An 11,403-nucleotide genomic window follows, 5' to 3' on the forward strand; every position below is an offset into this window, starting at 1 on the left:
GTGAACGCGGCGTGCCCGTCGCAGCGCTACCACTATGTCACCGTGCTCATGAAGGGCGAGGCCGAGCCGGGCGCCGAGCCGCGCAACCAGGAGCCCGACAAGAACGAGGGTGAGTAAGCATGTAGTTCCAGGCGCCGCGCCGCGGGCAGGGACACCTCCCACTAGGTCAGGTGGCTCCCAGATTCATCCAGCCTGGCCTTGAACGCTCCCAGGGATGCGGCATCCACAGCTTCTCTGGGAAATGAAAAAGCTGCTCAGGCAAAACGACTCTGTCACTTATCTTTGTATTGGTAGTTTCTATATGATCCATCTATACTTGAAGAGGAAGAATTGTTATATCACAGAAACAAAGAATATCCTGAGTTGGAAGGGACCCCCAAGCATCATTAAATCCCATTCCTGGCCCTGCACGGGGCAACCTCAGCAATCCCGCCTTGTGCCTGAGTTGTCCAAACACTCCTTGAGCTCTGTCAGGCTGCACTATGGGGCCTATTCCAGTGCCCCACCACCTTTTCCTAACATCCAGCCTAAACATCTCCTGCCATAGCTTCATGCTGTTTCCTTAGGTTCTGTCTTAATTCTTTACTCAGATTTTTATTCCTTTTTCTTTTTTTATTTTTTTTACCCTACAGGCTGGGAATGGGTCAAATGGGATGAATTTCCTCCAGCAGATCAACTTTTCTGGGCCTTACGCTGTTTAAGAGAGCAAGGTTACAATCCTTTCACAGAAGAGCTCGATCATCTAAAGGGGTACACGGGAAGTCACCAATTAGAGTAAAAACAAATTGTATGTTATGTAACAAACTAAAGGACAGACCTGCTTTTTTGGTGTAAAAGAAAAAAATACAAAGTGCTCACCCTGCCCATGTGAAAATATTATCTTTCCCAAAGAAGAACATGCCAACTGTTTCAGTGCTTTTCCCATATTTCACATGACAGTTGTCTCTCATTCCAGACCCATTTCTAGGTTTAGTAGTTAATAATTAACTTTTTCTTTTACAGAAAGCTCAGTGTTTTATCTAGTTAGTCTTTACATTGATGACCAGCCATTTGGAAATCAGAACTAGCTGGGGAAGCTTACTCACTTAAAAGCAGTTGCAGCAAAACTTACTCATTTAAACTTGCTTTCCTGTAATTATTGGACCAATTTTAAAACTTGGCCTTGTCTCTTAGCTTCACTTATGAAGCTACTGTCATGAGCAAAAGTTACATTTAATAGACAATGCTTTTTTTCCCTGCAGACAGCAGTATACACTTGAAAATCAAAAGAGTATTATAAATGTGAAAAGATTGTCATGACTTATTGCAGGGAATGAAAATTCCCTGACCCTTCTTGCCAGTTGTTATCAGAGTTCTGTTTAGAGCCTCAATTACATTGAATTTATCTGCATAAATGTCTCAGATCTCTGCAACTGATCTGAATTTGCTACTGAACTCTTGGAATGGAGAGGTGCCTACTCTACTAGGCTGACACAAATCTCATTTATAAGTGTAGCTCCATGGCAAAAATCATACTTAGTGGCTAAAAAGAGTTGTCAGTATTAAACTGCACACATGGGTGTAGTTCTGTATGGCTGGCTACTGAGATTTGGTAAAATTGTGAATTTTCAGTTTGACTGATTAAATGACTAGGTTGTTAGTGAATGAAATTACAGTACTCATCAGTACATACAAAACCAAGAAGTTAATATTTTTAATTTTTCTAGAATCTGTTAACTAATTTTGATTCTTTTCCAGCTGTTGTCACTAAGATAGCAGCGATTAATTTTAAGATATAACCTTCAAATCACTAGTTGGCTCATTTTTTTTCTTGTCAGGGTTCTTTTATAGCATACCTCTTGTCTATTCCCTTTAGATATACTCATTGTACAAAAATGTTGTAAGATATTTTTAATTGCTTTTAAATAAAATACAGGCACAATACTGAGAGATTAAAATTGCCTGGAATTATGAATTGACTTCTCAGTTCTTAAAAGAAATCAGCTTGAGGGATTTAAGGCTCTTCCTTACTTTGAACATACATTTTTTAAAATGGAGATGGCTCTTCTTGCTGAGAAACAGACAGAGTGATGAGGCATAAGGATGCTACTGCCCCTGGCAATCCTCCTGCTTAGAGTTTGAAGTATTAATTATGTGCAACTTCCCTCAGGACAGACACCCGTTCTCTGAAGTGAAGAAAGAAGTAACGTTACACAGCCGTCTTGAAATGGGAAATTTCACCAAAAATTCCTTTGCTACTGTAACTTTGTAAAAATCTTATTTTTCTATTCAAAAGTGGAGATTTGCTTCCTGCAAGCAACCTTATGTACACTGAAAATTATTCCATTCAGCTGTCAACAAAGAAGCTGTAGGAAGAGTTGACAGATGTCCTGCCCATCTGTCACAAAGAATAATGAAGAAAAAAAAATTAAATTATTTAGTACAATTTTTAATTTTAGAAAACATCTAGGTCGTGATGAGAGAACAGGGACCACTGTAAAATGGTCTGTCATGCAATAAATACTTTCTTGGCATATTTTGTTAATGGTTATATACATTCTATTTCTTGTCAATACACAAGTAGACACTAAAATGAGGACACAACAGTATCTCCATATGTCAGCATTTCTGTATCTTTTCAAAATTGACAGATTAAAAGACTACAGTGCATTACTGCAACCAGCTGTCAGCATTCCCCAACTTAAATAACTTTGTATGTATCACACATTTATAGTTCCCTCCCCTTGAAAATGTGGTTCCCAGTCGATTTTAGCTGCCAAGACTCAGTCCTTTCAACTAAGTCTTTACTTTGATTTTTGGTACTTTTGCTAAATAGGAAAATCTATTATGTACATATCTAAGCCACTGAATAACAGAACACTCACTTATCATATCATGGTTCACTGAACTGCTTGTAACTGACAGAATTCACCTAAAATGGCATTATAGTTAGCCAGCACTGAGAAGCATACTCCTGAACTGCACATAGTTTGAAGCACTGATGCCAAGAAACTGATTAGGATCAAACCCAGAGTTTGATTTTATGCTAAGTGAACAGTGGGCAGAGCTGTTGCCTTACCTGTTTATTAGATGTAATATATTGGTTCCATTTAATCCCATAACAGAGTAACTAACAAGCCAGAAAAAGAAGTGGTCATTGCTTCAGTTCCCTCTTATGTCTGAAAACAATCACCCACCTCCACAATATTTCAGTTGGTGAATTACATAGATACAGCCATAGAAGAGTTTTGAGTAGACTGTAACACTACACTTCCCATAAGTTTTAATTACATGTGTTTGTATTTTGTTTCAAGAATGTCCTTGTAAGTCAGATGATGAAAGAGGCTGGTGGACTATGTCTGTGTGCTGTTAAGAAAGGGGCATTTAGAAAGAAAATACTAATCCCATTATACAAAGCATTAAGAAACTTTATAATATTGTGTATGATTCTGATCACTAATGTGAGCTAGAAAAGGGGTAGGCAAGGTTAACTAGAATGACTGAGACAGGGCACATTAATCCATGTATTTGGATTAATGTGAATTAAAGAGGAAAGATATTGGAGATAAGCACCCAAGAGGAGAACATGATACTGAATAAAGGTTACAGTATGTATGTATATTAATAACTTTAAGCTGTGAAAGAGGTGACAGTTTAATAACTCTGAAAATACTTCTAAAAGGAACAGCTGAGACAAAACCAAAATTCCCCATTTCCCTGAAAACAAAACCCACTGCCCCGTATTATGTGATTGAATGTGACTTAAGTCCTTCTTACTACAGCCTGATGGGATTTGTACAGATTGGTCACAGGTGGCAGCAATGTTTGAAAGATTACTTGAGCAAAGGAGGAATTACCTGATTCATCAGATACTTCCTGTGAGGAATCTACAAAATGGAAAAGGGAAGAGAATTCTGATCTATGCTGCAGGAAGCTGCGCTGCAGGACAGAAACCTTTACCTGCCAGGAGCAACAGTTCACATGAGATTTGAAATTCTATCAGAGGGTTACATAAGAGAAAAGCAGCTGTCATAAAATGACTCCTTAAGCAAAACAGAAGAAGGAAAGGAAAGCCAAGGGAAGTGCCTTTGGAAAGACAACATTGCAGCTGATGCAGGAAATGTAGTTGTGAAAGTAAACAAATTAGCAGGTTCAAAGAACTGAAAAAATTATAGATGACAAGGACAAAAAAATCCTTGAGCACTTTGATCTGAAAGGAGCTAAACCTGCACCATGCCCCACAGTGTGTCATCTCCAGGGTCCCAGGACACTTAACCAAGTATTTGGGACAGCCTTGAGGGTGGGCACTCACTGCTTCAGGGTCTGCCCAGCTTTGTGTGCACCTGGAAGGGCTCACCTGAAAAGGAAGGACAGGCTTTCCACTTCTGACTCCTCCTCAGCTGCTTCTAATGCTGACTGGGCATTTTGCATAGGAGAAAATGGAGTATAAACTTCTGAAACTCAGTCAGAATTCAACCACATACTGGGATAAAATGTGCTGAGTACTGAAGTTAATGGCAACTCATCTAAGATTCAAGTTTGGAAAATTGAAGTTAGATCAAAGCTGAGTTTATTTATGACAAATCATTCATTATATATTACAATAATTACAAACTCTTTTATTACACCTTATTGCCATATTTTGTCCTTGATACACAGATGATCAAGAACACAGATTTAGGCAGTAACAAAAAAAAGATACATTACAAACTTCATGTTTCATTTCTGTGGCATAGAAAAGGCTATCATCAAAAAAGTAAAGTTACTAACAAACATACAAGGGGATTCCCCTTACACATTTTTTCCCAGGAACTTATGTCATCTAATGTATAGTAAATACATATATATAAATATATATTTACACATCTCTTGCAAACGTACATTTACACAATCACTGAAAATCTGACATCTCTTCCCCAGCAGACAGCTCCCAGACATTTCTCCCAGCTCCCAGAACATCTAACAGGAAAAAAACAAGTCTGTAGTCCATAGTTTTAAATTAGTCACCCTATTTCTGAGACAGCTGTTATCTTCTCCCTACACAGGGCTGCTGGTGTAACAAAAGGATATTGCAGTTTGTGACAAACAGCATCTAACCTACCTTCACCACAGGAAAGGTCTACTAGGGATACTGTCCCCCCCCATACTGTACCTAGTCTGAGTCACTGCTGCTGCTTGAGGAGTCTGTTGACATAACTTCTACATCATCTTCATTCTCTTTATTGTGTCCTGGAGGCTCCAGCATGAAGTCATTACTATGGTTAGGAGGTAGCATGTTCATTGACATATCACTTGACTGCCAAGGATACTGAGGAGCAAGCACATCTGGAAAAAAAGAGGCATCATCAAGAAAACTTTCAGTTTTGTATATTGACAAATTCAACATGACAGCTCAACCAGAACTTCAATATAAAATCAAAACAAATCTTGAAATCCTTTCTAAATTTTGGACAGATTAAACCCTCCAGAAACAGCCGGAAAACATCTCATGATGGAGCAATTCTATAATTGTAAAAGTCTGCTCTGCCAGAGAGGCCCATTTATGTACGTGGCTCTTGATAACTCATACTCAATACTGAGCTTTTCATCTTCAAAGCACAGTTTGAACTGATTCAGCATTCACAACTACTGGGAGTAATGAAAATTATCACAGTCTGTCAGTATGCAAAAATAGATTAAAATATTAGATAAAAAAATTCAGGCAGAACATAAAAATTCAGAGAAAAACGCTTTATCCAAATATGCCTGGAAAGCAGTTCAGAATGGAAGCTAGTGTTTTACATTGTGTGGCCATGCTTCAATGCTAGAACCAGCCTGCTGTTTAACCAGGCTGAATGTGTGTGCTAAGCAGCCTCAAAGTTAGGAGGCTACTGAGCAGTCCAGAAACTGGCCTGCACATTCACTAAGGACTCAGTAACTGGATATCTCTGCAGGAGTCTCCAAAAGGACTAGATCCCATAATTAGCATTCTCAGGACATGCCTCCACACACCAACAGATTCAGCATCCCTACACAAAATGCCCAGGCAGCTTCAACTTTCTTGTAAATCAATGTTTCCCTCTTACCTTGACAGTCTGTGTGAGTGTTTAACCTGACAGAGGAGCCCAAGACTCAATTAAGAATTTTACTGGAGGAGTTTAAATCCTACATTTTCCAGTTTCTCAAGGAAAATTCCTAAAATTCCTGGAAATCCCTTTCAGTTCTTATAGAGACAGCGCTCAAAAGTAAATGGATCAAGTCTGCATCCTCTAAGGCAAAGGAGCCAGCCAGAATGGGCTCTACTAAAACATACACAAAAAATATGCAACTCCTAATTACCTTCCTTTACTAGGTATTCACTGCTAGGGAACAATATTAACCACAATTTTCGTTGCTTTACCTCTGATTTGCCTTTGCTAAGGGAAATGTATAACTGCTGTGAATCTATAAGCAATAAAGAAGAACATAACAAAACTGAGTTTCACTTACCTGGCAGTCTGCCTGCTGCAAGTGCATCCCCTGGTAAGTGTCCATTGACTCCATTGGTGGGTGGGTTGTTCATCTGACCCAAGAGACCACTTCTCATTTCCAGATCTGTAGGATATGGCCTACGTGGGTCCCCTTTAAGAAAAAAAAGAAAAATAATGCTTTGAAATATTTAACAATTGTCTTGCAGACATTATCTTTAGCTTCAGAGCCTAGTTTAATGACTAAAAAAACCCATACTCTGGTTGTTTGGATGAGTAATGAGCATCCAAACCCTAACCCTAACCTGTTTTATTAAAATCCAAGTCTGTCTTTCACTCAGACCTTGTTTGTTCACTCAAACTTGGCAGAAAAAGCATAATAAAAAGCCGCCAAACAACCCAAAGCAACTCAAACAAAAAAAAAAAACCCAAAAAACCAAAAAAGAAACCCATCATGTTTAAAAGATATCTTTGCTCAGCCTGCTACTTCACAGCTAAACAGCAAGGACAGGAATTGGATCAAACACATTTTCATTTTGGACAAAGAAGGTAGTACCCAAAATTGAAACATGTCATAGTAAAAGTTCTGCTTCTGCCTCCACTGTTTACTAATATTCTCTGAAAGAATATTGTAAGGGGCAAGAAGAAACACAACCAAACACATAGAAAAGCCTTTAGCATACTTGGCTTTGACTTATAATCAGGGTAAACATTCAGGGGAAAAAGGCAAACAAAGAAGAACAGAGGAGGCAGTCTGTTAATGAAAGCAGACAGTTTCATAACCTTTTGGAGATGTATGTGAAGTCCACAGGATTTTGGATATCCATTTTAGATAAAACCAAATATTTAGAATTAAATATTAGATATTAGATAACAGCTGAAAACAATGTTATTCTAATAAACCAACCCTGGTGTTTAAGAGCAGATATTAGCCATGACTTACTATAAAAAAAAAAAAACTACTGTCATAAATACAACAGTTACCTGGTACCCACGTCAGAGGGGCACAAACAGCATTGCTAGCACTGATCCTATGGGCATATTTAATTATTTCTTCAGAGGAAATGGCACCTGGAAGAATGGAAAAAAATGTTGCTGCATTCTCAAGAGATTTAATTATTTCAGAATATTCACCACCAATATCTAAAAGACTGGAAATGTGATTTTGTCAAATATTAAGAGCCTGGTTCAAAAGCAATGACTGTTTAGAAGATTCTCAATCTATGCAAAGATGAGCTTTGCAGTGAACTGATTTTACACACACAAGTACAAAACACCTTCAATGTCAATTGTTCTCCAACTTTGTGAAAACCACAAACAATCTCTTAAATAAGTGTTCTTGACAAGCACAAAAAAATGTCTAAAACTTCAGCTCCTGCTTTACTATAAAATTTTCTGTAGCAAGAAGTTGTATTTGTTCGTTTAGTAACTATAGACTGTACCCAGAAGAGTCCTTCCAAATATGTGCTTGTATTAGATTAATAGAAACTTTATTAAATTCCTTGATTTTCTAGATGAAAGAGGCATAACAAAATGATAGAAGACACTGTAAAAGAAAAAAAAAAAAAAAAAAACAAAACTACCTGAAGAAGATGCCTTTCCCCCTCCAAAAAAAGTTAGTTTAGTTTGGTGAGTGCCACAGAATGGCAGGAATTGCTACAATTACAATCTAGTACCACCAGCTAGTCAGTCTTTCAAAATACACGGCGTAAACACACAAACATTCTCTTCCTTTCCTTAGCAAACCTCCTGAGGCAATTTGGTAAGACACTTAGGTAATCAGATATACCATTATCAGTCCAAGAAGACTGCTGAGACACTTTCATATTAAAATATGTTTGCCACAAAAAAAAATTCAATGCTGTCTTTATTCTGAGGAAATAGTTACAGTTTCATAACTAAATGGAAATTTGTTTACACACAAAGCATCTGAAATCTGTGATAGCAGAATTTTAAAAAATAAAAAAGACCCAATTTGAGCTCACTTACAACTTTCTTTAGAATTGCATTTACGTGTATGTACAATTATGGATACTCACCTTTTCGTGCTTTTTCAATTGATTTCAGTTTTTCCTTTGCTTGATAAACAGCTGTTGCCTAGTTGTAAAAAATAAAAACCCACAAAGGAAACCAAACCTTCAATGCATCTTTAATTTATAAACATCTACATAAAGTCAGCTTTGTGAATAATCCCTTTAATTTAATTGCATTTTAGAAGAGAAACTCCTGTGAACATTTTCAAAATACACTGAAATAAAGTAGATTTAGAAGCAAATTAGCATTATAAAAAAAACTTAATACCATGATAACTAAACAGTTTTTGACTACTGAGAAAAAAACCCAAACTAGTAAGCTCTTATGAAGTTTTAAATATTTAAATCTTCACAAACTAACACAACACCACTTTGCCCAGAACTGCCTTTTCTACAAGAAGATGCTCAAAAGCAAACACATCATTATGAACTTACCAGTATGTGCTCTGCTTCTTTAAGCTGTTTCTGCAGCTGCTGAATATCATTATCCCGCTTTTCTACTACCTTTTCTAAGAGCTGCATTTCATGATGGATTTTTCCCTGATCAACTGCCAACTTCATTAGCTCTTGAAACTCTCCATCTCTCTGAATCAGCAGTTCCAGGATCTATTGAACAACAGTTTTGTAGAACTTTTAATTTGGCTAGAGTAACAACACACCCTCAGTCATGCTACAAAGAAGAGCAAATGGCATGCATAGGAGTATTTTTGTTTGAATGAAAAACGAAACAAAATTTCTTCCTGTTTGCAGAAACAGCCTATGAAGCACATAAAAATGAATAAAAACAGGGAAACCAATAATGCCTTTGCAGCAGGGCCAAAGCCCCATCGTGACCATTAACTCAAATATAGGCATGGACAAAAGGGAGAAAGTAAGAACAAGCAGAAGAATGGAAAAAAGTTAGAAGTAAAGCATTATGCTTACCCAAAGAAACACAATTCAGAAAGGCAGCTTACCTGGCTCTCCTCTCCTGGTTGTGGAAGCTTTTGGTTTCTTGAAATTGCCAAAATTTCAATTAGTTCCCTGAAAGGAGAACACAGTTTGAACAATTTTCTAAGGCATTCTCACATCAAGTCATCCCAAAATTACCCAGAGTACTGGCATCATTACAAAAGTATTCATGGATCTGAGTATTTTATATTTTATAGTACAGTGTGGGCAGGGATTTTTCAACCAAGAAAGCACACTTTTTTCTTTGTTATTTGAGCTCATGAAGCCCCCATGTATTTGAACTCAAGAAATGTGCTAAGTTCCTGTTAAACCATAAAAGACATAAACAGTAACTAAGAGAAGAAACAGCATAATGGAGTGCCCTCAGACCCTTCTTCTACTACCTTTATTTGTTGCAAGAGGGTTGTCACTGTTTTACTTCTCTACTTTTCTCAGTTTTTTCCCCAATATACTTGTAATTTAGAGCGATTAAGTCTACACTTTCAAATACCAACAGAGTCTGTTATGGAACTACTTTTACAACAAGTTTTTCCACAATGGTATATTAGCTGTGCACACAAAAAATATAAAAGAACCCTAGTAATTTTCTGGTGCTAAAAGTGCTTCTCAAACAGACCTCTTGATCACTCTTCCAGATATCCAGACACTGTGACACTGTTCTGAAAAACCAGCAAGAACCTCTGTGTACCATGATGCAAAAAGGCATTTTCTGTACATTCAGCAAAGTTATTTGGCTTCTAAGGCTCTGAATGGCAGTTCAACCCTAAGCATGAGTATCTGTCTATCTGGAAACACTGCCCTTGGAAGTACTGATTATTTGCTTGGTCCAGTGTAAGCAGCTCAGTGGGGTGTGTGAGTAATACAGCAGTGGAGCCAGAAATGTCTCAAAAAAAACCCCAGTAAAGCTCTGATCTTGGTCTATGTCTCTTGGTCACTCCTGAACACTACTATGATTTTAAACAATTAGAGAATAAAGAAACTTGTCACTGTTACTAAAGCTTTATTCCATCTGACCAACACTGAGCAACAGCAAATCCATTTTAAGTAGATCAGGTACCACCATCAAGGGTGATGTCACAGGGTGCTGTAATTCTGCCCTACGTCAGCCAGATAATGCACAGATGTAGATTCAAAACTACAGAAAGGCTACAGATTAGACATGTGGCTTAATTTTTGCCCCTACCATCAAACCAGTACTGTGACAGAGAAAGGCCAGGGTGCTGCAACACTTTGCTGATCAACAGGAATATTCACTAAATGCTGCTGAGCATTGCTGTGGCTCCACTGTGGTAAAGTGGTAGTCCCAGCGCTCCAAAAAAAATTAGTAATTTAGATAAGGAACAAGTTTGTTTTCATTTTTCCATAAACACATGCTCTCCAGCAACCCTTATGTCACAATAAAATCTGTGACTGAGGATAAAGCTTAACCAGACACAAGGAGAGCAACTCACCAATAGCTTATCCTCCTCTTGGTAATCACTGAGCGACCGAGCCACATGGACAGCACAGGTTATTCCCTCTGAAAATGCTTTCCTAAGCTCCTGCTCTCCCCGAGGTGTGGAAAATAATTAGGAACTACCTGAACTTCACTGCCAGCTGTGCCTCCACGACATGGTCGACAACTTGGGTGGGGATTACCAGCCAGGACTCAAGACCCTGGATTATGTATCTGAGCATTTCTGTCACTCTGAAGAGAAGCTCTGCAGCCTACTTGGAATGAATGTAGCACTAATATAGGCAGTGACCAGAACAGCAGATGTCATGCAACACCATCTACGTATTTCTGACTTAAGCATATTTTTCAGTGACTAATAAAATGCCTAAAATGTGTAAGTGCGCACTTCACAGAAAAGGCAGGTCTCAACCAAGTGACAAAGGCAAGCGGGAGAAAAAGGGAGCTGCTCCTTCTCTCTGCAAACCACCGATGCTTTCCCACTGGGACGAGCACCGGGAAGCGCTGCGCAGGGCCGGGCCGAGCCTCGGCGCAGCACCAG

At 38.3% G+C, this 11,403-nt stretch overlaps 2 protein-coding genes across 2 annotated transcripts in view; one reads left to right on the plus strand and one right to left on the minus strand.

Moving 5' to 3' along the window:
• The window catches only part of NUDT15 (nudix hydrolase 15), a 2,759-nt gene extending 830 nt beyond the window's left edge, over positions 1-1,929 (plus strand). Inside the window, exons 2-3 of the mRNA XM_005420821.2 lie at positions 1-109; positions 633-1,929. Coding sequence (XP_005420878.1) covers positions 1-109; positions 633-778 — 255 coding nt within the window. The 3' untranslated portion in view covers positions 779-1,929. The remainder of the gene's footprint in view (positions 110-632) is intronic.
• A 2,597-nt stretch (positions 1,930-4,526) lies between these two features.
• Positions 4,527-11,086, minus strand: MED4 (mediator complex subunit 4). Its single transcript, XM_014306906.2, has 7 exons — positions 10,989-11,086; positions 9,415-9,481; positions 8,894-9,064; positions 8,465-8,522; positions 7,410-7,496; positions 6,448-6,579; positions 4,527-5,304 (listed from the first exon to the last, which is right to left on the minus strand). Exons 1-7 carry the CDS (start codon positions 11,084-11,086, stop codon positions 5,132-5,134), a joined length of 786 nt encoding a protein of 261 aa, XP_014162381.1. The 3' UTR covers positions 4,527-5,131.
• Between the last annotated feature and the right edge of the window lie 317 nt (positions 11,087-11,403).

Source organism: Geospiza fortis, unplaced genomic scaffold (genome assembly GCF_000277835.1).
Source record: "Geospiza fortis unplaced genomic scaffold, GeoFor_1.0 scaffold194, whole genome shotgun sequence".
NCBI classification, from domain to species: domain Eukaryota; kingdom Metazoa; phylum Chordata; class Aves; order Passeriformes; family Thraupidae; genus Geospiza; species Geospiza fortis.